This window comes from Sesamum indicum, linkage group LG9 (genome assembly GCF_026168435.1).
Source record: "Sesamum indicum cultivar Baizhima isolate 11 linkage group LG9, ASM2616843v1, whole genome shotgun sequence".
Classification (NCBI taxonomy): domain Eukaryota; kingdom Viridiplantae; phylum Streptophyta; class Magnoliopsida; order Lamiales; family Pedaliaceae; genus Sesamum; species Sesamum indicum.
In genome coordinates this window covers 17,597,422-17,625,053 of record NC_142665.1, presented here as the reverse complement: position 1 = coordinate 17,625,053, position 27,632 = coordinate 17,597,422, and the positions used below count along the sequence as shown (strand labels likewise).

Here is a 27,632-nt window from a genome sequence, read left to right as displayed (position 1 = left end):
TATTTACTGTAGAATTTTATGAAAAGAATAAATTATCTTTCAAGTGTTCAGTTGCTAGAACAGTTCGAAGATGTTTGATTGAGCTTATAATTTTTTTTAAATAAAATATATTAAAACATAAAAAATATGTTCTATATATATTAATAGGAAAAAGTACTATTTTAGTCCCCTAAGTATGTTTAATTTTAACTTTAATCCGATAACTATGTCTATTTTTGTTTAGGTCCAGTAACTTACGAAATTGCTTACTTTTAGTCCTCTGGCAGATTTTCGGACAATTTTACCCTTATGAGTGCATATGGATTAAAACTGCCTTTCAAAAGTTGCATAAGGATAAAATTGTCCGAAAATCTGTCAAAAGACTAAAAGTAAGCAATTTCGTAAGTTATTGGATCTAAACAAAAATGGACATAGTTATCGGATTAAAATTTAAAATTAGGCATATTTAACGGATTAAAATAATACTTTTCGTATATTAATATGCCAAGTTTATATAAAATGGTTCAAAGTAGACTACCAACTGGATATAATTTAAAGCCACAAATTATATTATTTCCATATTTAAAAATTCTACTATGCTCAACACCACTACAATATTCAAAACTTACTGCTCCACATTTTTTCTTCTTGACATCCCAAATTGTAACATTCCATTGCCGAAAGTTTTTTGCTTCTTATATTAACTATCGCAGTCCGCACATATGTCCAAAATTTAAAAGAAAATAAATATTTATATGTTTGCTTGTAATAAATAATATTTGTAAAATAAAAAAATACTAAGTAAGGTATGTATGTTCTTTTACTATAACAACATTAATTAAGAAATGAAATTACAACAATAGAAATATTTAAAGAATAAAAGTTAATAGAAGATTAGCGGCAAAATAATAAAGTAACAATTTTAATATCGCCACTAATTATACATATTTAGTGACAAACTTTTATTTTCTCCAAATAATGAATTTTATGATTTTAATGGTCATATATTTTGTGAAAATTAATTATCACCGACAATAATTATTGACAAAAAATTGTCACTGAAAACAATTAGGCTCCGTTTGGTTCATGTGATTAAACATGATAAGATCATCTTATCATGTATAACGTTTGATTTATATTATTAGAGCATGGTATTACTACTGGTCCAGGATCTGAACAATTCTAATTTATGGGATAGTATATACAACCTATGAGGTAGGTACGCTATTTCATCGGTTAGTTTAAAGTAGGATTAGAATATTAGTGACATATGTATGGTTACAATTTATTTGTTCTCACTATATTTGTGTTGTCATGCACTACAGTGTGTCATTAATTATTTATAGTGATAACTTTATGCACAATTTTTATCACTTAATATCTATTTTTAGCGACCACTTTAAAATCCCTTCTTAATATTTTGTCACTAATATCATATTCTGTTATAGTAAAATTAAGCGTCATTAGTTACTATTCTTTTTGGATGAAATTATATTTATAGACCTATATAGTATATATATATATATATATATAAGGGAAAAGTATTATTTTAGTCCGCTAAGTATGCCTAATTTTAATTTTAATCCGATAACTATGTCCATTTTTGTTTAGGTCCAGTAACTTAGGAAATTGCTTACTTTTAGTCATCTGACAGATTTTCGGACAATTTTACCTCTATGCAACTTTGAAAGGCAGTTTTAGTCCATATGCACTCATAGGGGTAAAATTATCCGAAAATCTACCAGAGGACTAAAAGTAAGTAATTTCATAAGTTACTGGACCTAAACAAAAATGGACATAGTTATCGGAATAAAATTAAAATTAGATATACTTGGCGGACTAAAATAATACTTTTCCCTAAAAATGAATATGAATAATAAGAGTGTTTCCATAATTTATTAAATATAATTAAATTAATTCCTATAAATCCTTCCAAATTAATTAATAAATAGTTATAGTGATATATGCTTATCGTCAAAGTTTGGACAACCAACTCAAAAGGGTTTGAAAGAAATTGTACTAAAATCAACGCAGCAAGTAGTGTACATGTTTCTTTTGCCTTTTCGGTCCCATTAACATTAGCTAGTGGCTAACATGCGGATTTCAAGAACTATTGACAATTGCAAAGCCATCAACCAACCATCATATAACACCTGCCAACTTTAAAGTTCCCGATTTGTTTAGGCTGCGTTTGGATTGATGGATTGGATATTATAAATTTCAAAGGATTAATTACACTTTATTTTTCTATTAAAATAGAAAATTATACTTTCTGTAATTTTTTTTTTTAAAATTATACTTACATTCCCTTCGAAAATTTATTATTTACATCTGGTTTTCTTTTGTTAGGATTTGGAGAAAAAATGTTGGTGTTAACAAATAAATTAAATAAAATTTTAATTTCACTCATTTAACATTCTCATGTAATAATTTTGTATTTATAAGAAAAAAAATATATAATGATGTTAATATCATTCCACATATATATATATATTGCATTTATCCCTTAATAAATAAAAAAAATTATATACATGAAAATATTAAATAAGGGGTAGATTTCAAAAATTTATATAATGTTTTTTGTTAGTGTATGCATTTTTCGTCCAAATTTTAACGGAAGGGTATCAGGTATAAAGAAAGATTTTTCGAAAAAAGTGCAACTATAATTTTAAAATTTCTCTGAGGAAATGTATAATTTTTCATTTTTGAAGGAGGTTTAAGTATAATTCACCCAATTTAAAATTTATAATTGAAATTCATCTCACTAATTGTTTGGCTCAAAAAATGATGGTGCTGAAGCAATACATTTCGGAACAAGCAAATTTTGAACTATTCCAAAAATTCAAAAAATTGTTCATACAGTGATTGAAACAATGAAATTTTGTGACGAACGATGGCCCTCACAAAAATAGTTATCATTATTAATTAAGATGATGTGCGAACGATCTGCAACTTAATACTTTTATATTTTGAGGATTGTTTGTAATAACTTAAGCTCTTAGCAACTTTATTTATTTTCTTTTTGAAAAAAATCTGAAAATTTTGATTTTTTTTTTTGAATTACAGTGTATACTTTTAAACTATTCTTGTATATTTTTCATCCGTAATTTTGGTACTTTCCACTTTTATTCCTAGGGATTCTCAGTTTTGATATCGTAACTTCTAAAAAGAAATACTTTTAGTTCCATAACACATTTATGTTATATAACAAAAAATAGTACGTGGTCATTGAGCCTTTATACTTTTGGTCTCATATGTTACGAAATTCTCATTTATGTTCCCATAATTTTAAAAGTAGCACTTTTGGTCCTGTGCACTCGACAATGACGTGGCCTTTTTCGTTAAACATTTAATGAAAAGATGTCATAGGACCAAAATTGTTATTTCTTTAAAATTAGAGACCAATAAAGTGAGAATCTTGTAACTAATGGGATCAAAAATAGAAAGAGCCTAAATTACAAGAAAAAGAATGCTATTTTCCCTTGAATTTATTTGAGTCAAAACTTATAAGTTCCTCCCCAAACTTGACTCCAACTTCATATTTTTTTCCCTTTTTTACTTTTATTTTCAAATAATACTCTCCAACATTTATTACAACAAAACTTATAATTTTGTGTATAATTTATTTCCAACAAAAAAATATAGATCACTTGTAAGAAAAGAATATCAGAAAACCACCAGCTGATTCCCCTAAACAACCAAAAGTCATTCTTGGTGCATAGATCATCACAAGAAAACCAACCCCCCCCCCCCCCCCAAAAAAAAAAAAAACCCATAAAGAAACGACAAAAAGTACGCTAATTGATGGAATTTTTGTTTCCCGAAAAAGTTGAAAAAATATTTACACATTCATATTCAAGAATGCTCTTTTGCATTCTCTCTCTCTCTCTCTCTCTATATATATATATATGTGTGTGTGTTTGGCAGTTTTGATTGCATAAAGTTCCTTGAAACGAACATAAACCTCTACAGAATTTGCACTAACTGTTTGCTCACAGATTCACATATTTGCCCACAAATTACTCTCAACCAATCTTTTCCAACACCTCAATCCAACCCCTAACCTTCATTACAAGAACAGCAACTCTCATTGCCTGCTTTGGTTTCTGCAGAGGTGAACTCTCAGCACAAATTATGTCTGAAAGGCACAATTCTTGAGTGGTAATAATGAATGGTTGATGGAGAGGTGCAGGTGCTGAAGAAGATGGGGTGGAATAGAAGCTGCTGGCTGGCCATTCTTCTCCAGTTCTTCTTGCTTGCTCAATGTGCAGTACACAGAAGGCAGTTAAGTTTTATTCCAACCTTAATTTGTGTTATAATATGTTTTTGTATATGTTGTAGAGACTCTTGCTTAATTTGGGTTTAATTACCCATCCTTTCTGCACGAACCCTAATCAAATTTGATCCGAACTCGATTTGAATTAAAATTTTTAAAAATATAATTTATATATATGCATGCCTCATGCATAGGGATAATTCTTTACTAAGATAATATATGTGTGTGTGTCTGGTTCAAGAACTAACATAATAAAAGATGAATGCAGAGACCGATCAGTCTCGAGAAGTTAACCTTTTATGTTTGATTAGATTTATATATGAGATTTCATACATAGACAGGACATGACCAACCTAAAATTGGAAATTGTATTTTTTATTTGAATCATAGGTTCAGTACAATTTGTCTTAAAGTTTCATAATTCTCATTAATATATAATTTGTTAAGGTCCAAAAAAAAATTGATTTTTACTCTTTTTCGTCATATTTTATTAGTATATTTATCAAAAGACACGTCAACAACGACCGCGTGCCTTTCCATCGAAGTACTAATGGAATATGATGAAAATTCAAAAAATAAGATTTTTTGTAACTTATGAAATTATTAATGAGAATTTCATAATTAATAGGTTGGAACAAAACAAATTTGATGATTGCTGCTCTTTGGGATCTAACAACAGCAGCAACCACCAAATCCCAAGACCCGTGCTAGGTTCCAACTTCCAAGTGTCTTGTGTGTTTGTTTTCAAGACATCTGCCCCTCTCCTTCCCTTATACCCTCCACAAACGAGAAAATTATAATTTTAGTCCTAAAGTACAGGATAATTAATTTATATTATTAATCTCATATTTTTTAAAATAATTAATATTAATCATGCAATTTAGAAGACGTCGCAGTATTACTGCCACAGTCAGAAAATTGTAATATTTGGGATTAACTTTGTAATATTCGGGACTAATTTTGGAACTAACTTTGTAATATTTTTCAAATTGTGGGACTAATATTGAAACAAAAAGATTAATTTTGTCATATTTTCTTAAAGTATGGAACTAATATTACAATTCACCGTTAATTGAAGTCGAAATTGCAAATTTCTCCTCCACAAACATATTTTGGTGTGGAAAAGAGCTCTCTCTCCCTCACATGTACAAATACATACACACATGAAAACACAGACATACGCAGGGGTTTGTGTGTGTGTGTTGTAGGTTGATGGTCATGGATAACAGTGGGAGTGCAGTAGGGGTATGATTATGTGGCAGGGAAAGTTCGAGAGATCTATACCCCACAGTAGCACTCCCGTGATCACCACCCCAACAAAACTTCAAAAAAGCCCCATTCCTCTACATTCTCACCTCTCAAACCGCTTTCCCACATCCAACCCCTCTCCCTCTCTCTCTCTCTCTCTCACACACACACACACACACTCACACCACACACCACTTTTATTTACTTCCAAGTTCCATCCAGCCGTAATTTTGAGTATTAAAGGAAAAATTTCAATTTAAATTGGGTTTGGTCCAATTTAAATTAATTATATTACAAGTGTAATATATTTATGACATAATTCGTATACAATTTAAAAAAAAATGATCAATCCAATAGTAATTGTGATAAGCAAGAATTTTCCGGGTACTAAGAACATTTGTTTTTCTTATTCCTATGTATAATTTAGGCACAATTATGAATATTAAACAAGGAAATAATGCCTACTTATTCCTTAATCCATTCCCATTTTTTTTTAATTTTAGAAAATATATTTATAAATATAAGATATTTATTAAAAAAAAATAATATTATTTTAGGATCACATCATAGAAAATATAGCACATCTATACATGTTGTTTATTAAGTACGAGAGCGTTAAGAGTAACTATTTTAGTTGGGGTGCGGACTAAATTATTTTTCTATGAGTATGCAGGTTTTTGGTTGATGCGCATATTAATTTATTTATTTTATCTATGTTGATAGTTATTTATTTTATCTTTTTTTAGATTTAAATAAATGAATATAATAAAATATTTAAATTATGCACACACATCGAATATGCGATTCGATCATTAGTATTGAATAAAAGCAACAAATGATCGATTTTTCTTATCAATAATATATGTATATACACTAGAAAAAAATGACTATTGGCTAAAATTTTAATAGCTACGGACATAAAATCTGGGTAAATAATTTTTATTGACTACGGTTAAATAAAACCGATACAAAATCATAGATTTTTCACCAAGAAAAAGTTATTTGCCATGGCTTTTAGTCATGTCAAATATTTTAGCCACCTTCGTAGATACCACGGTCAACAACTGTTGCATGGCCGTGGTCAATGACTATTTACTAGGGCTATTTTCTTTTTAACCATGAAAATTAATTATGGTTAACTGTTGTATTTCTTTGTGGTGATAGATATATAAGGAGTGATTTTGCAAATACTGAAATAAGCACTCATCAACTTATTGTTGAAAAGAGCATTTTTGTTTCACGGTTTCTATTTTTTGAACAGTTTAAATTAAGTTGATCTAACAGACTTTTACAATTTATTAATAAAATTATAAATATTAAAATTTGTTTTTTCAAGCACTCAAATTTTAATTTTTTTTTAGTTTTTCACTTTTTATTTCAAGTGCTTTCAATTTTTACATTGTTTAATTACGACTTTTGCTGAAAAGTTATTGCAAACAACAAATTAGCGATTTTAACTTTATTTGATGGAAGTGAGAGAGACAGACATACTGTGGTTAGTTATTGATGCAACCCGTGAAATTCTGCCTTTTCGTACTTTTACGGGCCTTCAACTCTCCACGTATATGTGTTGGGTGGGATTCAGAAGCCCACAATCCATTTTTATCTCCACTTTTCGTGTAATAATTACTATAAATTCAGATTATATATATATATATATATATGTGTGTGTGTGACTAAGAAAAGAAAAAATATAATTTAGCCCCCTGTAATATTGCAAATGTGACAATTTAACCCCCATAAAAAATTAACAATTTACAGGAGATAAATTGCTTTATTTTAAAAAAATACAAGAGAATAAATTACTATTTTTTTCATAGGGAATAATTTGCACATTTACAATATCATAGGAGTAAATTGCATTAAATAGGACTAAGAAATATGCAATGTTATGTACTATTTATATGTTTAAGTTTATTTATTTCAATTGCAGAAGGATTCACAAGAACAGTACTAGCGACGATGAGAATTATTACCCTCCAGTCCAGTTGCATTTATTGGAAGACCATGTAAAGTCGCATTTTAATTATTTTTATCACTCCTTTTTCCCCCTTTTCTTGTGTATAACGTCTTTATATATATATATATATATATATATATAAATATGCATGCTTAATTATCTTATAATGATCTCCAAATAATGGGTCCCTTTTCAAAAACCTGATAATAATATTCCTCTGGTTTAATACTCATCGTTTTGTTAATGGAATTACTGTGATAATTAATAATAAAATACCTGAGTATATGCATGGATTATTTTCTAACAAGAATAGTTTTTAAATAATAGAGATAATTACCTTCTCTTCCTTGAAGTTTGATTTAATTATGCATAGACCTCTCTGGTTTGGATTATTGCGTCTAGTACCCCTAAGGTTTGTTTCTGTATAACAAATAAGTCCTTTCGTTAGTCAAAATTCACAAAATTTAATGATATTAACAAACAATTTGACCCTAAAAAAAATAAAAAAATTGGATAAAAATTCATATTTATCCTGATTGACTTATTACTTATTTACTTTAGGTCAAATAAAATTTTTTATGACTAAATTACCTTTACATATTTTCGCATATTAATGCATGTGAGGAGGTATAACTTCACCATTATAAAGGTAGTTTAGTCACAAAATATTTGTTTGACCAGCAAAAAATCAGTAATAAGTGAATCGAGTGTAAATATCGATTTTCATTTAGTCTTTTTTCTAATATCAACAAATTCAGTGAATTTTGATTAACAAAGGAACATACTTGTTAGAGGGGAGCAAACTTTAAAAGTACTACATGTAATTTTAAAAACAACATGAGGTTTACTTGTAATTACACAAAATCTCATATCGAAGGAGTGTTATAATCCCTAAATAATATTGTGACATTGTTATTTTCAGTTGATTTTTGGCTTAAAATGCACACTTTATTTGCAGGTGGTATTGGACAATGGCATCCTCAACGTTACGTTGTCGACTCCCGGGGGCATGATCACCGGAATAGAGTACAATGGAATTGATAATTTACTGGAGTATGAGTACAAAGAAAACAACAGAGGGTACACTATTTTCTACCTTATGCATGCATGTCATTTTTAACTCTTGAAATGTTCAATTATTTAGAGCTATGGTAGCCAAGAATCAGTTCTGGACACCCTATTTCTTACAAGTCTTACGATTCCAAAACAATGCAGGTACTGGGATCTCGTCTGGAGCAAACCGGACCATCAAGCCGACGTTTTTGACAAGTATGTTTGACTCTTACGTTTGTTGCCTTCCTGTGTTGCTTCTTCTCTTGAGAAGCATTTGTTTGCAGAACGAACTAGAAACCGAATCTATGAGCTCATGTCGTTAACTGAGGTGCGTTTTGATCCAGGCTTGAAGGGACCGACGTGTACGTTATAACAGAAGAAGATAACCAAGTCGAGCTCTCATTCGTGAGAACATGGGATTCTTCATCAGACACAGGACTCCCCCTTAATATTGACAAAAGGTGCATTGTAAGTCTTGATCATCGCCCCGTTTTTTGATCATTCATCAAGTTAGATTGATTCCCTTACCTATAGCTAATAACTTCCTGATATATTCTAAAGGTTTGTAATGCTGCGTGGTTGCTCGGGATTTTACTCGTATGCAATTTTCGAGCGATTGGAGGGTTGGCCTGATGTTAATATCTCGCAAGGACGAATAGTGTTTAAGCTTCAGCACAATCTGTAAAAACAACACACTCTTGCTCTGCTCTATGTTTAGTACTTAGCTTGAAAAGAACTACATAAGTTCAATCAAGATTTGCTTATATATATGGCTTTGTGATATTTAATGTTTAGGTTTCAGTACATGGCGGTATCTGATGATAGACAACGGATCATGCCGACTACTCATGACCGTGAGAAAGGTCTAGTTCTCGACTACCCGGAGGCTGTTTTTCTAACAAATCCAGACAATTCTTTTCTTAGAGGAGAGGTAAATTTTGATGCGTATAGGGTTAAATGCAACATGACCCTTTATGAAATCACTAATAGAAAATCGAATCTCTGATGCGGGAGTGAGTGAGCTTCTTTTCTAAAAGTTCAGGAGTGGTAGTTGCTCTGGTTTGTTTGTTTAGAGGGTTTTGTGCCTATTACTGATTTTGCAGGAGCAATAACTATGAAATGTGATCACTTGATAATGCATGTTATAATACAGGTTGATGACAAGTACCAGTATTCGAGCGACAACAAGGACAGTCGAGTCCACGGGTGGATATGCACTGACCCCGCAACCGGATTTTGGGTAATCACTCCAAGCAATGAATTCAAAACAGGAGGGCCTGTCAAGCAAGATCTCACTTCTCATGCCGGTCCAATTTCACTTTCCGTATGTATATTCCATTGAACATATATCCACAATACTTGTTAGAAGTTGGAACATGAGCACGAATGAAGAGCTTAAAATCAGAAAAAGACCAGTTACATCTACGATCGAGTACAACTTTATTATATCAGAAAGAGGTACAATTTCTGGATTATGTACTAATAATAGAAATGTATATGCAGATGTTCTTCAGTACTCATTACGCAGGGCTGCCTTTAATTATAGAATTTCGCGATGGTGAACCATGGAAGAAGGTCTTTGGCCCTGTGTATATGTACCTAAATTCAGTTCTACCTGATGAAGATCCACTTACACTGTGGGCTGATGCCAAAGAACAGGTACTGGTGACAATTCTATTGGATTACTTGCATGAAGATCTGATTTTCTTTATCATCCATTCTAACATTGATGTTCGCTCAGATGCTCCTAGAAACAGAAAAGTGGCCATATGATTTCCCACTCTCGGACGACTTCCCATACGCTGATCAGCGGGGTACAGTGACCGGCCGGTTACTGGTTCGTGACAAGTATGTTCTTCTCCCTTGCTAAATTCAGTATTCAAGAAAAATTGTCTGCAAGTTTAATTAGAGGGGTTAAATCAATCCATACTCCTGTGGTTTAGTTAACAGACTTCTTGCTTCAAATAACTAGCAAACTTTCATATATGGATTCCAGTTACATCAACGAACGGCTTATAACTGCAAACGGTGCTTATATCGGTTTGGCTCCTTCAGGCGACCCTGGATTTTGGCAAAGAGAAAACAAGGCAATTCATTGATTCTTCAATAAAATAGTAGTTCAGTTCTTCACAAGGTCTCGATAAATATAACTAAAGTTGTTCGACTTTCATTACAGGGCTATCAATTCTGGACAGAATCTAATGCATTGGGGTACTTTGTAATCAAGAACATTCGAGCTGGGAACTATAGTCTCTATGCTTGGGTACCTGGATTCATCGGTGATTACAAATATAACATCCAAATCACTGTCCTGCCAGGTTTGGACAAAACTTTTAACTTGTGATGACTATACATATCATAATACATGTTTTAACCTTTGTCTTTGTAATGTGATGAAGCGTAGTATATCTAACGGTTAATTGCATTTCACCCCCTCTCAGAACACTAATAACCACAAAATTTCATATTACAAAGAAACAACAACGCAATTCCTGAAACATGAAATGGTTACTTTTGTGTAAGGAAGCAAGATAAGGCTCAGAACTCTCGTGTATGATCCTCCAAGAAACGGCCCTACTCTGTGGGAAATCGGCATTCCTGATCGTACTGCTGATGAATTCTTTGTGCCTGATCCGAACCCAATGCTTATGAACCAATTATACGTGAGCCAGCCCGACAAGTAAGTACTTGTTCTTCTGAGGTATGTTCTGCTGCACTCTACAAAAGAAATGTGTTGATGATCTTTGTCTGGATTCAACAGATTTAGACAATATGGTTTATGGGATCGGTACACAGACCTCTACCCTGAAGATTTAGTTTACACAATAGAATCCAGCATTTATCAGACTGATTGGTATTTTGCTCATGTGAACAGGTGATTGTTAAATATATTTTTCAGTTGTTTAAATTTTTGTAGTACTGGTTCTGACCTTGTCAGTGTAGGAAGGTAGACAACAAAACATACGTACCGACCACATGGAAAATTGTGTTCGACCTTACATATGTGGATGAGTTGTCAAATTACACCCTCCAACTCGCACTGGCGTCAGCTAACGAGGCTGAATTGCAGGTAAACTTGAACTCTTTTCAGTATGTTTCTTGTCAGGTTAAATGCAACAAAAATTCTTGTAAAAATAATGATAGGCAAAATGAAGAAAAGGGTAAGGTGATAGACCCTCTGAACTTGGAAAAGAGGATAATATATACTTTTTGAAGTGAGAGGCAGTATGCATAACAAAATGCAATTTTGGTCCACTAATTATACAAAGGTGGAACTTTAACTCCTGTACGATTTGAAAATTACAATTGAGGATTGTAATAAGAAGAAATGGCATATATTTAGATCAAATCTTGCCAGAAAAAGTTAAATTGGTCGGAAATGATCACATGCCTTCCATGTGATTTAATTAATTTGGCACTTTGTAATTTTTTTTCCACCACTTTTACTGATGTGGCATGAGGAACGCAAAGGGAAAAATGCAATTTTGTCATAACTATAGGACGTGACACATTTAGTCCAAATGTCATTAGGGCAAAAATGCCACATTAGCAAAACTGATCGAAAAATTAAAAATTCTCGAATTAAAGGAGTCACATGCCAAATGCGCTAATCTCCAGTGAATTTTTCATTTTTCAGTGACATCTAAACTAATATACTAATTTTTTTTAATTATAGTCCTCAATTGCAAATTCAAATCGGAGAACCGAAAGTGCCACCTCCTGTAATTATAGAACCAAAATGCATTTCTCCTGATAGTAAGCTTCTTTCTCAAAAGCTAAGGAGTTGTCTTCTTGCCTTTGTACTTTTCAAGTGTATGTTGTGTTATTAGTGTGTTAATTAACCCATTTATTTCATTCCATTTTGTGTCTTGGATATAATAACTTTTATTTCGAGAAAATAAATTGATCCTTCTATTTTATAACGTTTAGGTTCGGATCAATGATGAAACAACAGAAGTGCCTCATTTTACTACAGGCCTCATAGGCCGGGATAATGCAATTGCAAGGCATGGAATTCATGGATTATACTGGCTATATAGTGTCGACGTACCAGGTTCACTGCTTGTCACCAGTACTAATACAATCTTCTTGACTCAATCAAGAGGTTTGAGCCCTTGGAGAGGAATCATGTATGATTATATCCGTCTTGAAGGACCATCATCGAATAATCAAACTCAAAAACATAAATGAAATTATTTGCTTATATATATATATTATTTTTGTGCATGTGGGTTCGTAATATGCTCCAACTTATAGGAGCTAGCAGGAATTAGTTATACTTGTATTTTTTATTGAATTTAGGTCTAGTTTTGCTACTATTGTTCCACTTAGTGTTCTGAAGGAGATCATGTTGTACATTATTTTGTAATTGTTATTATGAAATGCTAATTCGTACCAACAAAATTATCTCATAAATTGGACGCTAATTTAAAAGTTAATTTATATATTAGATTGAAAATGAAAAATAGTGTTTATTTGTCCCACGTAGGAAGAATGAGGAATTTAGTTGAGTTTTGATAAGTATATATATGTATATATATATATATATATATGTGTTGGGGTCCTAAGAATTAAAATAACTCGTGACTTGTAACACGATTGGAATGAGATATAATTTAGTTGATGGGTCGGGCCTAACGTCAATTAATATGATTCACTTGGAACAGGATACCTCCCACAAACACTATTTTCAAAATCGACAGAATCAATCTGTTCGACCGAGAATTGGTCATGTGTCCGACCCTGGTCAAGGCCATAAAATTGGGGCCTATCAACCCAATTCGAGATCGAGCCCAATCAAAAATCAGTACAAACAAAGCCCAATCTAGTCAATTTAGATAATTATTTTAAAAATTAATGATATGATAAAATATATATTTCACTAACAAATATAGTAAAATATATAAAATGAGAAGCAAAAAAATGCCATGTTTCTCCAATCTTTTTTGAATTTTTTTTATAAAAAAATTATATGAAGGCAAAGATTGCTAAAATATACTATCCCTATAGAGTCTGAAACAGATAGATTATGATTACCAACTGGAACATCACGAACTTGAATACCAAAAATCTTAGTAAATCCTAAAAATGCTTGGGGGATCCCACTTATAAAAAGACTGATTTTTGGCGAGGGACTCATACAACTACACTTATGCGGATACGAACACTGGTGAGACTGCTACACGAGGGAATGCTCCTACCATGACAAGTTATAGCCCTATAACTAACCTGTTTATTTAATCAATTCATATATAATGTATTTGGGAGCTTTCCAATTTTAAATTTTTGTTAGTTAATTTGAATGTTAACTTAATTTGCTTCCTTAAAGAGATCTGTGCCTTTTTATTGTCAAATTATTATAAATTGTATTAATTTATAAATTGTATTTATGTAATCTATTGGTGTATAATGTATTATATGTTATATGTATGTATATTACAATGCCCGCATCAATCGATTTTTTTAATTCGGTTGGACTAGTAACCCAATAACTTGACCGGTTTGATCCCTGGTCTAGTTCTGAAAACAATGCTTACAAGACTTTTTTTTATGTGAATCGTAAAAGCGGTGCGTAGAGAATTGCATTTAAGTCCACTAGGAAATGGTTATTTCCAAAACCCCATTTGAGAGGGATGGGTTTTCGCAAAAATAATGGAAGAGGTTAAGGACTAAAGACAAGTCCTTTGAACTTAATATTACTATAATCTACTTACTATTTTTTCGTTTTATTGAAAAATGTCTAAGAATCAACTAACTTCAATACTTGATGCTAGTAAATTTGATAGAATAACCTACAACGATTGACTGCAAAATCTTAAGATAGTCTTAGATTTTGAAAACCAAACTTACATTCTGAATATTGATCTTCCTCAAACCTTGCCACAAGGGTCAAATACTGAAGAATGCTTGGCGTTCGAGAAGTTGCATGCTGACCACCGGCAGGTCCACAACATCATACTAGTCTCGATGACCAACAAGATTTATAAGCAGTACAAAAGACCGGATGATGTGGGTCGAGTATGTTTGAATGCAAGAAGTCTGTGCGGTCCCGAATTAGTGTGTTAGATATGCTGCAATGAAGTCATTCTTTGGAGCTAAAGTAACTAAAGGATCATTTGTATAGGAGCATGGAATGATGATGCTATCCCTTATGTGGGAGCTCAAAGCCCTCAAGCTGATCTTGAAAAAGAGACGTACAATGACGTGGTCCTTCAGTCTCTTTCTCCCTTATTCTACGCATTTATTGTCAACTGCAACATGAATGGGCTTGACAAAAACCTTCATAAATTGATGAAAATGTTGGTCTAGTAAGAGACCACGATTGAAAAATCTACAATGTCAGTACTAGTGAGAGAGATTTCGAATTTTAAAGTGAAAGACAAGGATGTTGGAAGCCGAAAAGAGAAAGAAAGCTAAAACAACATCAACTGCTGCTAGCACTTCGAGTGTTGATCCTGTTACACTACAAGGGGGAGGTAAAGGAAAGAGGGAGAGGGTTGGCCGGTCAAAGATTCCAAATGATATATGCATTAACTACCATAAAAAGGACATTGGAAGATAGAGTGTTGTAAACTCCTCTCCAATGAAGGGACATTTGAACTTGAGTAATAACATGTTTACTGTTATACTTTTGGTATTAGATACCAATTATTCGTAATCTGCAAATGGTTTGGAGGTTGTGATAAAAAGTAGAAAGCTAAGACTAACGGTCCTAAAGCTTAGCAATGATCGAGATGTTGCTGCTGCAAAGGATTGGGACTTGTTAGGCTTATCATAGCAATGTTAGGATAGAGTTTGATAGGAAATTATTTAACCTAGCATGATCAAAGTATATTCATTTTTTCATACAAATTTTACATCACGTACATTTGATCAATAAAAATTGTTTTACTTGACAAAGAATGACTATTCTTGTCTGCTAAGTTGGATACACAGCTGTCTTTATCCTATAATTCGATTATGAACACTCAATATCAAATGAGTAAAAATGGATAATCAAGATTAACTTACGGATTTGACATCCATAGGCTAAAATGGTTTCCTCTAGTTAAGGATGAGGAAATTGGAAGATTCAAAAAGTCCAACGATAGACATATTGAGTTGACTAACTTACAAGTTATTTATAAGAAAGAAAGACAGTAAAGCTCTTTATTGGACAAAGTGGACTTATTAAATGGTCTATTAGATTGGATCCAGTTAGACATTTGTAGGTTACTGAATACACAGGGCCAAAGTTAAATATTTTTTAATGGGATCAAAAGGGGCTTGTATCAAGAGGTTCATAAGTCTAAGGACCTTAGGTAGGTTTGGGAATTAGACTTAGAATGGTGAACCAAATTGGCTATAAAATTACACATTTTTCAATGGGATCAAAGGGGAGTGTATTTGAGTGGGAGTTCTTGAATATTCAGTTGAGAATGGAATCTTCTTGAAAGAACCATTGTTGAGTGGTAGCTAATAAAAGAGAAATTAAATCTTGTTGGATTTTGTTTAATCGAGTTTTCACTGAATTACCTTAACCCATCTAGACATAGACTAGGAAAAGATTGCAAACATGGCATTTCCTGGTAGTCGTGATCTAGTTGTCGTATAAGATATGGTTTGGCAAACATGTTTCTTAAAGTCCTAGAGCATATGGGAAGGTCTTGCATAGGTCAAGGGACTAGTGGGAGACAAATCAGACTTCGAGTCTGATTTGTGCAAGTTTCATATAGAATAATACAAACATAATTTGTAATCGGCTTAATTCCACTAACTATATTTCAGTTCCTCGAGGGATGGCCAAAACACCTCAGATACCTGAATGGTAAAGGCCTCTGAATCGATCCGATCAATTGGATTATGATAAAAATAATACATAGAGAAGCGATGTTGGACATTAGGTTTGGATCAACGGCATGGAGCCGTAAGATCTGTCATGAAACTGAAACTAGGTTTGAGATTTTGTGTAACTGGAATATTCATTTTGACAAGCTCGTATGGAGTATGACTCGCCCTGTAATGGATTTTAGGGTCAGTCGAAGTATACTAGTGTTTTAATTGTTTAGTGTGTAGTGTCTTATTTATTTGGAATGAATTTAAGATGTTGGAAAACATTAAAGCACGAGCATCATTCACGCAATTCTCCATGAAATGAGTCGGATTCCTACATAGAGAGTTAAGCTGTTCAAGACTCAACCACGAAAGATTGATGAGAAAGCTTAGATGTTTGATATCTCCTAAATCTTTGCTAGGCAGCATGAATAGATACCATGATGTTCATCATAAATTCAAATGTACGGTGACTTTCGAAATCGTTTATTAAAAGGTTTGGATTGAAAACTACATCAATTGGATAGATGTGATGCCTAGCATGACCGAACTAGTAGTTGCCTTAGAGGCTAATGACTAAGTTAGGACAAAAGCCACGGGGCTTGAGATCTCATCACAAGATTCGGTAAAAATTCTTAGATAACTACCATCTGCAGGTAGTGATGGTAAGAATAGGTGAGGGACCGTTGACCCTGTTGCTTCAGTAGAAAAATATAGTAGACCTACAATACTTAGTCGGTATCGCAGATTGCTCATGCTTAGAAGGTTCTGAGTTATACGGGTAATTGGTTATCAGGTCAAGTGGGAGATTGTATAGGTGACGAGAAAGCCAATTGGAATGATTGTTGTTCATTGATCTTTCTCAATGTATATTATCCAGATGAATAGAGTAAGTATTCATTATTGACTTATATGATTGTTGTGCTTACTATTTACATTAAATGATGTTTCAATGTCGTAATAAATATCCATAGATCGAAAGGTCAAACTCGTGGAGTTGGTTTGCGCATAGGTTGGCTACTAAGAGACCAGCTCTTAAGGGTTGATTTGAAACGTTCCAAGTCGATGATCTCAAGACAATGTATCTCAAGACAATGTATCAAGAGTTTTATTGTGACTTGCACTAAGTTTTGTAGTGCCATGTTTCATCGGCGGGAAATAAAAGTCGTCTATGAAATTTTAGTGAGTTAGTTGGCAATGTAGTCGACTGACTGAACTGACTCATGTGAATCGTCATATGAAAACCTTAGAGGATTGGACGGTATGACTAGAACTTCCAGCTCCAATAGTAGGAAATTAGTATTCGGGCTTGAGGAATCACGATAGTCGCATACATACCAAAACTGTATCTTGAATAGAACCTTTGAGACTTTTAGACACACACACACACTCTTTATATCTTTGTGTGATTTTATTATTTTGTAGGGATAATTACATTTAAACCCCCTCACTTATTGTCTTTTGACACAAACCTCCCTACCTTTTGAAAAACTACAAAAACTACTTCTGGCAGCTTTTAAAATCTAAATTGCCCATGTTGACTAGGTCAACCTTTAAAATAATTTTCAAGGACAGAAATGCACTTAGGGTATTTCTGTAATTATCAAAATATAGAAGCGGTATCAAAACAATATTTATGAAGATGAGTAATATGACCTATATTTTTTTTTATTTTTACCAATTTTTAATTTAAATTTAAATTATTTTATTAACCTTTTTTTATTGAATCTCTATATAAAATTGTATTTTTTAATAACTAAAATATTAAATTATTTAATTAATATATAAATAAAATTAGTTAATAGATTATAAGTCTAAATTAAAAAGTTATGGCACTTGCATAAATTATTTAAAATTATTAAAATTAAAAGATTAGTTGTCCTCTATTTTATTTATAGCTAAGTTTTACTAAAATGAAAATTTTCTATAAATCTAAATAAAATAAATTAATTTATTTATTTAAATAGGTGAGGGTGTAAGTTTAGTCGTATTATATTACAAGTAATAGCTATTTATTTTATAGTCCAGATACTGACTTTTTCTTTTTCATTGTGTTGAAATTCTTAAACTTTTATAAATCAAATTAATAAAATGATTCATACTGACCGATTCGATTCATTTGCGGACCTATATTGAGTCCCTTCATTTGACCCCATTTTGGACCTGATCTATTTTGGACCCGATCTATTTTGAACTCGACTCAACCACCCCATTTGACATCCGTAAATACAGATTAATTTGTTCCAATTTTCATCAGAAACCCACCATCATTCAACTTTATTCCAAATTACTTGTTAGTATATATAAACAATTCAATAATATTACATTATGTAATTATAGAATTATAATGGATATCATAAAAAAGTTAAGAAATGTAAATCGATTCCAAATTATTCATAATCCTGTAATATATGTAAATATATATAATATGTACGTAATCTCATTTTATGGATGGATGCATTCGCTTGGTCAAAGATTATACTGCCCATGTCTGTCTTAATAACTCCCTGTCTATAATCAATAAGTCAAATTGACCATTTTTCTTTGCTGAATACAAATAATTTGGTCAAGTTTTCTTTCAAATTATAACCGCAAAGTTTACTTAAATTTATCAAAGAATTCAGACGATATATAGTTAAAGTTATTTAAAAAATTAAAGAGCCTGGCTCAGTACTTATAGTAAATAGGGTTTGGAAATCTAATCATGAAAAGTTCTATATCAGGAAATCTAGTTATGGTAATTATTGAATTATTTCAATGAAATATTCCTAAAATAAAAACACAAGCATTCAAGATTATATTCTGTAATTGACTTCAAGATTATATATATCTTCTAATTAAATGAATATATATTACATTTACGTTGGGGAAAAATGCAAGTAACGCCTGTCATATTGCAAAGAAGCAAGTAACCTCTTTTTATTTTTTAAAATGCAGTAATTTATCTTTTTGTATTTTTTAAAATGCAGTAATTTATCTCATATTTTTTTAAAATGAAGCAATTTACCTCTTTAGACAGGGAGGTAAATTGCCTTATTTTAAAAAGCACAGGAGGTAAATTGCTATTTTTTTTATGGATGATTTGCTCATTTATAATATCATATAAATAAATTGCATTAAACCCTTTTATATTATAAGAATCTGATAGAAATTAAACCCATTACAACTTCTTGAAAATTCAAATTTATACATACAATTCTTGACCGAATATTTGGAATCCTGAGCAGTAAAAGAAACCAAAAGTTTATCATAAAATCCGATACCTCGATTTATTATAAACAAAATTCATTTTTCTTTTTCCTAAAAAAAGAGACGAAAAACCCTTATATATAGAGTCCCTGAGGCCTCATCAGACTAATGATTTTTGTTTGTTAGGAGAAATTCAGTTCAACAATCTATCTGCCTAATCCCTTATAAGAAGCATAGCAGTGTCTATCAGCTTCATTTTCTACTGTTCAATCAAACTAAGTTTGAACTCTTCTTCCCTTCCGTTTTCATGATATTTTTGGCGAAAATTGTGCTGGAAATGATCGAAAGAATGGGAAGATTGATGGCCCGGCAACGGCATTGGTGGAATCATTACTTGATTCTGGGAGTGGCTCTGCAGTTATTCTTTTTGGTTGGCTGTTCCCAGAGTTTGCATAGGTACGTATATAGACCTGTGCAGCCTACAGCTCTATTTTTACTTCATTTCTTCTTTAGCTTTTTAATATTATTAAAGAATTGGATTGAGTTAAACCCGCTATATTTATCTCAATTAAGGTGGTTAACTGTTTGGATAAATTATGACGGGATTTTCTGAAATGTGTTATAATTATAAAATATTTTTTCTTTATTTAAAATATTATAAATATTCAATCTATGGACGTCTAACGAAAACCCCTCATAATGAACTGTCACAAGAGAGTATTTGTCAAATAATAATTAATTTTAAAAAATATTTATAATTATAATAAATTTTAAAAAACGAATTATAAAATATTCCTTTCATTAAAACTCGACAGCCCATCCCAACTTAAGCGAAGCACTTAATTCAGGACGAATCAAGTATTATAATTAAGTTGACCAAACCGTAGTTCCTGTCAAAATTTTAGGAATTAAGTTTCGATCTTTTAATTTTTTATAATTTTAGTCTATTAAATTGATTAATGGGAACAAAAGTCCAAAATTAAAAAAAAAAAAAAGCACGTGGGTCACATTTTTTTTCCTGACAATTTTTACAAATTTGAGTAATTGAAGTATTAAAATTATAAAAAATTAAAAAACTATAGAACCTTTGCTACCCAAAAAATATAAAGGACTAAATGTCAACAATTTTGACAAATTACATTCTTTTTTATATATAAACATATTACTCTGCATGACAAGAGGGGCAAACAAGTCCTTTTGCCTTTTCCGATCACTTTACGAATGATAAGTGTGTCAGTGTAATTACCGATAGTATAAACGTCTTTTGAGTGTTTTGACCATTTTTTAGGGGTGTTACTGCAATTTTCCCTCTATAATATGATAATGGGCTCTTCGTTATTGCAGTAAAAAGCTTATGGAAGACAATAATCAAGTTGATTTGTCATCTCCGGCTGTGCAATTGCTTCGACAGGATCAGCATGTAAAGCTAATCTTGCTCATTGACCAACAACAATTTAATTATGGTTTGATGAATACATGCATGTCTTAAATTAGACTAAATTCTAATGTATTCTTTTGAAAATTTGCCATAATTACAGTTATTCGTTCTTATTTGAAAAATTATAAATATCTTTTTAAAATTAAAAATGATCTAACAAAAATCCCTCGTGGCAACCAATTATAGGGAGGTATTTGTTATTAGACATTTATTAATTTCAGAAAGGTATTTATAATTCTAATAACGAGATACATTCATAATTATAATAAATTTGAAGAACCCGCTGTTATTTAACATATTAACTATGTAGCTGACAAAATCTCTAACATTTATTGCAGGTTGTAATGAGTAATGGATTAGTCAGCATAACACTGACAGTACCAGGTGGTGCAATCACCAGTGTGACTTACAAAGGGAGTGACAATTTGCTCGACACACAAGATCGTAGAGAAGATGACAGAGGGTAAACAAATTACCATATGATTTTCTTTTTCGGGGTTTGTTTGAGTATAAGGTTCACCCACCCACACAAACACACACGGACAACTCTCCCAATTTTTTTCACAATTTTTTTTTAAAATTTTACGACAATATCTGTTCGTCGTAAAACTCCTGTCTGAATGAAACGAACTTAGCCTAGTAGATTTGTTACGTATTCTTATCGCCCGTCGCAAATCCTCAATATATACGAATGTCTCTCAAAGGTGATTTGAGACAGGTGGTTTAGCGGCATCCTTTTTATTGTGGAATTTCCGTCACAATTTCAATGTTGTGATGAATTTTTCAGGTTATCTACCACAAATTTCCGTCATAATTAATGTATTTTTTTTTTTTCCCTCATAGTGTGTGTATTTGAGAATATATATGTAGAAAGGTTTCAGATATATAGTATGCTGCACACATAATTGCAACCCCAATTGCTTGTTTCTTGATTAAATATGAGAGCTTAATTGCGTAACGAATATTCATTGCACTAAATTTGCAGGCACTGGAATATTTTTTGGAGCAAGGTACCAGAAGGTGGCACATTGGTTGACAAGTAAGCATTTATCTTAGGTTTAGTGACATTTTTGGTCTCGTAATTTTGATCATTTAGCATTTTCGTCATTTAACTTCTTAAGTTAGTATTTCTGATTTCTGTCCCTTTTTTAATGGAATTCACCACAAAATGCATGTGCATTTCACATGACCTTTTAAAATTGGACTTACATATTGTTTCTACTAATGCATTTTTGTCCTCAATGAAAAAAAAAGGATTGGAATCGCAAAAATTAGAAAGCCGCTGAACCAAAACCCTACTCTGAAAAGTTCAAAGGACGAAAATGCCAAATAACTTAAGTAACGTGATAAAAAATACGTTTAATCTTTCATATTATTTTAGCACGCACACATATATATAACTCTATCAATGTTATAAATATCCAAAAATGTTTGGATCTTGTTGTTTTTGCAGCTTAGAAGGAACAAGTTACAAGATCATAGTAGAAAACGAAAATCAAATAGAAATTTCATTTACCAGAATATGGACTTCTAATAGTTCAAACGCTCCTTTAAACGTTGATAAAAGGTATGTAGTATATACGTACCTACCCTAACTTCTCATCTATGCCAAAAATTTCATATAAGTCTTTATTAGTTCACAAATATCTGATTTTGAATTTCAATTTGCAAATAAGATATGTAATGCTGCGCGGCTCGCCTGGATTCTATTCATATGCTGTGCTCGAACGTTTAAAGGGATGGCCCGCATTTGACATCGAAGGAGGAAGAATTGTCTTCAAGCTTCGGAAAGACAAGTAAACTTAAAAACACGTTTCTTTTAGTTTGTATATACACTTTTCTTGCTTAAAAATGGTCCAAGTATATAGTTATTTCCATATGAAGGTTTCACTACATGGCTATGTCAAATGAGAGGCAAAGGATTATGCCAACATCTGGTGATCGTCTTACTGGCAAGATTCTTGATTATAAGGAAGCTGTCCTCTTAACAAATCCAACCAATCCCGAGTTCAAAGGGGAGGTAAATTCTTTTGTTCTAGTTCTTATTTGGAGACATAATTTAACATTTAAAAGTAGACATGACACCTCAAATTTGGTTTTTTATAGAACTTGCAAACAGAAGTTGATGTTGTTATTCCTTAACACTGCAACAGTAAGTTGTAATAAATCTCTAGAAAAAATGCAATTTTTGTCAACTAACATACTTTGGTGGTAGTTTCAATTCAAATCAATTCAAGATATGCAATAAATGATTGTAATTTATGAAAAATGGAAATTTTGGTATAGAAAATCTAATTTGACTGAAAAGTTAAAAAAAAAAAAAAAAAAAAACCCAAAATCTAGGTTTCGTGTGCAGGCCATGTGATAAATTCCGCCCAAATTAGGACTTGTTGGACCAAAATTGTCATTTTTATGAAATACTGCCCTTTATTGCAGATCGTGTGGGCTGCAACTGCCACCACTCGTATGTTAGTGGACCAAAGTTATATTATTTCTGACTGAAATTGCATTAAGGAATAATGCAGTTTTCGTTCACTAACATAGGGTTGGTGACAGTTTCAATCCAAGTTAATTCAAGATTTGTAATAAAGGACTATAATTTATGAAAAATTACAATTTTTGTCTAACAAATTCAATTTCGCCGAAAAGTTTAAAACTCCTCAATTTCTAGGTGTCGTATGCAAGGCAAATTCCAGCCAAATTAGAGTTTTTTGGACCAAAATTACCATTTTTCATAAATTGTAGTTTTTTATTGCAAATATCAACATTGATTTGGACTGAAACTGCCACTTATATTAATGGACCAAATTTGCATTTTGATCCTAAATCTCTAGTAGTTTGTTTTTCCTTATTACATAAAAAAATTCAATGCTTTTAAGGTAAACATGCTCAAGTGGATCAAACTCATGGCATGATTGCGTGATTATGTTCTTATAAATTAGGTGGATGATAAGTACTTCTACTCATGTGACAACCAAGACAGCCAAGTTCATGGGTGGATAAGCAGTGATCCTCACATGGGTTTCTGGATGATAACACCCAGCAATGAGTTTCGTACAGGCGGACCTAATAAACAAGATCTTACTTCTCATGTTGGTCCAACTGTGCTTGCTGTAAGTATAATTAGTTGCTAAATAATGATTTTGTAGAAAATAAACGGATAAAAAGTCTTTGTTATTGGGTAAATTACTTAACATCATATGACGGTAAGCTAAAATACACAAACACTTTTTGTCTTTTTGAAGAATTACAGCGACGCTCCCTAAGGTTAAGATGTAACTGCAACTAAGCCCCCTATTCAAAAGCAAAGCTTATAAAAACATCCTTTTGGAAACCAATACACTGACAATCCTCATAGGTCTAACTGTAATTTTACAAAAGATAGGGAGTGTTTCTGTATTACACCCATGTTCCTTTAGCTACATTATTTCCTTATATGAAAATGAAAAGGATAAGATGAAATTGAAGCACATAATAGCAAATCATATCTAAATTTAAAAATGAGAGATTTCTTGATTATGGTATACATTTCTTATTGTTACTAATACGTTGTCCATGTCAAAGGTATTTATGAGCAGACATTACGTTGGAAAAGATATAGATCTCAAATTTCAGACTGAAGAGTATTGGAAAAAGGTTCTTGGCCCAGTTTTCGTTTATCTAAACACAAATTCTTCTACAAATTCCGATCCTTCTCTCCTCTGGAACAATGCCAAACAAAGGGTACTAATTTTTATTGAAAACTAGTTGTTGCTTTACACACTATTCACATTCATGAGGGTAAATAACACTTTTCAACCCATAACTTATATATGGTCTTTTTATTTTTGGTCTCATTAGTTATAGGATTAATATTTTTGGTTTTGTAACTTCTTAAAAGTAACATTTTTAGCCCTATGCCACATTTCTGTTAGATATTTTAAAGTGTGCTATTAGGGCCTTTACAAGAGTCCATTAGTTACGAGATTTTCACTTTTCGTCCCATAACTTTTAACAAGTAGCACTTTTATTTCATTCACTTAATGGCCACGTGGTCTTTTCTTTAAGTATCTAACAAAAAGATGTGATCAAACCGAAAGTGTTACATTTTTAAAGTTATAAATCAAAAGTGATAATCTCATAACCAATGAGACAAAAAAATAAAAAACCCTTAAGTTATGATATGAAAAATGCTATTTGCCCATACTCATGAAATTCAAAACAATCAAACAACTTTCAATTATTGATTTTCAACCATTATTGATATGTATATAGTACTGGAGATTGGATTAATGGATTGTTGTTAAGCAACATGATGCATCTAGAGAAAATTATATATTTTTAATTATTGCTCATTCTATTTTCTTCTTTTTGGGATTGGGTTGTGGGGATTGGGGATGGGGGTTGGGGTTGTCACTGATCAGATGCAAAAGGAGATAGAAAACTGGCCATATAGCTTCCCACTTTCAGAAGACTTTGTTAAAGCCAATAAAAGGGGAACTGTAAGCGGCCAATTATTTGTTGATGACTGGTATGTATTACTTCAACAAAAATATGAATATAATTATATCATAAATTTTGCATCATTAACAGTATTTTATTACACTAATGACACCCCTTTGATATTGTAAGAACCTATTGCCTTGAAATTTGAATAAAATATATTTAATTTTAGTTATTTTTCCCAAATAAGGAGAAGGTATAAATTAGTAACCATCTTCATTTACAATATTATTCATTAAAATATCCTTTAATTGTTTATACTATTATTTCCTTTTTATCAAAGATTGGAAGGCCGAAAAGAAATCTCAATTTTTATATACTTGTAATAGAATGACAAAAAATATCTATTTTTCTTAAGGTACAAGAATAAGCATGTCATGCCTGGAGCCTCAGCTTATGTTGGATTGGCTTCACCAGGAGCAACTGGGTCATGGCAGTTTCAAAGCAAGGTTTATCTTTTTCTTTTCGTTTATTTTATAGAAAACATTCTTGAAAAAAGACAAAAAAAATATATATATATGATTCCTTAACTTGGATTCTAACTAAATCTAGTAATACTTGTTTATCAGGGTTATCAATTTTGGACGCAAACAAATCATAACGGGAGTTTCTTGATTAAAAATGTGATACCTGGAACCTACAACTTGTTTGCATGGGTTTTCGGAACCCTTGGGGATTACAAATATTCGTCTAACATCACTATCTACCCAGGATCTAATGTTAAGGCAAGAAATGTGGTTTTTAAGGCTCCAAGAAAAGGTCCAACTTTATGGGAGATTGGAATTCCTGATCGCTCAGCTGCTGAGTTTTTTATTCCAGATCCTAGCCCGGAATTCAAGATACATAAATACAGAGTTGAAATTGAAAAGTTCGCATCAAATTTCAGAAATAGTGCGCCTAGATAAAATCTCTCAAAATCAAGCTTGTATTTTGTGTAGTGGATTCCTTACTATAATTTCTCTTTCTTATCAACAGGTTTCGACAGTATGGACTTTGGACTCGTTATCAAGATTTGTATCCACAAAATGATCTAGTTTTCACAATTGGCACCAGTAATTATACAAAAGATTGGTTTTTTGCACATGTTACAAGGTACAATATTTATTTGTGTCTTTTTTTTTTTTCCTTTCTCTTTTTAAAAATCCAAGAGATTAGTTTGCATCCTTCTTGATAGACATATAGCTTTCAGAAGCCCTTTAAATTTTCTTAATCTCTTATTAAATAGTGAAACAACAAACAAGAACCCCTTACCATACTGTAGATATATTTTTGTCTATTTTCTATATATTTCTAGCATATTATCCATTTTGATTACTAAGATAGAAACAAATATTACTCAATAGCTCTACTGAAATCATAAGTATTGCAACATCAGGAAAGTGAGAAATGATGTGTTCATACCAACAATATGGCAAATTTTGTTTGACCTCAAAAATGTCTCTCAAGGGGCAAATTACACTCTACAATTGGCGCTTGCATCCGCAAATAATGCTGAGTTACAAGTAAGATCATTTTTCAATATATCTAGTATGTTTTTTCACATGTCAATATAACATACATGAAAGAATTAACATTGAATTACTTGAAATACTTTTCATTTAGTTACCATGTGTGTTTATGTAATGTGGAATATCAATGGCTACTTTTATATTTGAAGGTGCGTCTCAATAATCGAAAATCACCTCCAGATTTCACCACAGGGGTGATAGGCAAGGACAATGCACTAGCAAGGCATGGCGTTCGTGGATCGTACCATTTTTACAGTATTGATGTAGCAGGGAGTAAACTTGTAGTTGGGAGAAATATAATATATTTAACACAAGTAAGAAGTGAAGGGCCATTCACTGAAGTCATGTATGATTATATCAGTTTAGAAGGTCCTGCATAAATGGATTCACATAAAAAAAAAATCATTTATCTTTTCATTCAAAATATATAGTTCTTATGATGTTATCACTTTATAGATCTACAATAGGACGCCATTTGAGATTTATGGAATGAGTTTAGGGTGACTTCTTTTTTATATCCTTGTTCAAATTCAATTGATACACTAAATTCCTTCTTTTTGTTGGTTCTAACTTGAAATATGACTTATAACAACTTTGAGCTTATATTATTGAATATTTGGAGTGATGCATACTAAAAAAAAGCATTCAATTGAGTAAGTGGTGTAGTGGGGGTGATGAAACTTTTAA

The 27,632-nt window shown here is 31.8% G+C and overlaps 2 protein-coding genes across 4 annotated transcripts; both read left to right on the top strand.

Annotated features, from left to right (window-relative positions):
• Positions 1-3,826: 3,826 nt before the first annotated feature.
• On the top strand, positions 3,827-12,743 carry LOC105178225 (uncharacterized). Of its 3 annotated transcripts, XM_011101651.3 has the most exons (17): positions 3,827-4,093; positions 4,172-4,263; positions 7,437-7,512; positions 8,422-8,543; positions 8,679-8,732; positions 8,861-8,977; positions 9,078-9,197; positions 9,312-9,447; positions 9,670-9,840; positions 10,020-10,175; positions 10,258-10,364; positions 10,513-10,603; positions 10,693-10,834; positions 11,040-11,196; positions 11,278-11,391; positions 11,460-11,586; positions 12,447-12,743. In XM_011101651.3, the coding sequence occupies exons 2-17, from the start codon at positions 4,184-4,186 to the stop codon at positions 12,705-12,707; spliced, it is 2,031 nt and encodes a 676-aa protein (XP_011099953.2). In that variant the 5' UTR covers positions 3,827-4,093; positions 4,172-4,183; the 3' UTR covers positions 12,708-12,743. The 3 variants fall into 3 exon arrangements, with proteins under 3 accessions (XP_011099953.2, XP_011099952.2, XP_088741507.1); XM_011101650.3 differs by having other exon boundaries at positions 3,827-4,263; XM_088885381.1 differs by lacking the exon at positions 12,447-12,743 and having other exon boundaries at positions 3,827-4,263; positions 11,464-11,588.
• A 6,966-nt stretch (positions 12,744-19,709) lies between these two features.
• Positions 19,710-27,441, top strand: LOC105178227 (uncharacterized). Its single transcript, XM_011101653.2, has 15 exons — positions 19,710-19,973; positions 20,862-20,937; positions 21,294-21,418; positions 21,941-21,994; positions 22,409-22,522; positions 22,632-22,751; positions 22,840-22,975; positions 23,898-24,068; positions 24,520-24,678; positions 25,359-25,465; positions 25,796-25,886; positions 26,007-26,305; positions 26,413-26,529; positions 26,813-26,939; positions 27,095-27,441. Exons 1-15 carry the CDS (start codon positions 19,825-19,827, stop codon positions 27,323-27,325), a joined length of 2,076 nt encoding a protein of 691 aa, XP_011099955.1. The 5' UTR covers positions 19,710-19,824; the 3' UTR covers positions 27,326-27,441.
• Positions 27,442-27,632: the final 191 nt, after the last annotated feature.

Excerpts from the sequence above, each read along its gene's own strand:
- LOC105178225 (XM_011101650.3), top strand. The coding sequence starts at position 4,151 with ATGGTTGATGGAGAGGTGCAGGTGCTGAAGAAGATGGGGTGGAATAGA. Across the intron at positions 8,544-8,678 it reads TACAAAGAAAACAACAGAGG|GTACTGGGATCTCGTCTGGA; the intron begins GTACACTATTTT and ends AAAACAATGCAG. Across the intron at positions 10,365-10,512 it reads CGGTTACTGGTTCGTGACAA|TTACATCAACGAACGGCTTA; the intron begins GTATGTTCTTCT and ends TATGGATTCCAG.
- LOC105178227 (XM_011101653.2), top strand. The coding sequence starts at position 19,825 with ATGATATTTTTGGCGAAAATTGTGCTGGAAATGATCGAAAGAATGGGA. Across the intron at positions 25,887-26,006 it reads CATGGCAGTTTCAAAGCAAG|GGTTATCAATTTTGGACGCA; the intron begins GTTTATCTTTTT and ends CTTGTTTATCAG. Across the intron at positions 26,530-26,812 it reads TTTTTTGCACATGTTACAAG|GAAAGTGAGAAATGATGTGT; the intron begins GTACAATATTTA and ends TTGCAACATCAG.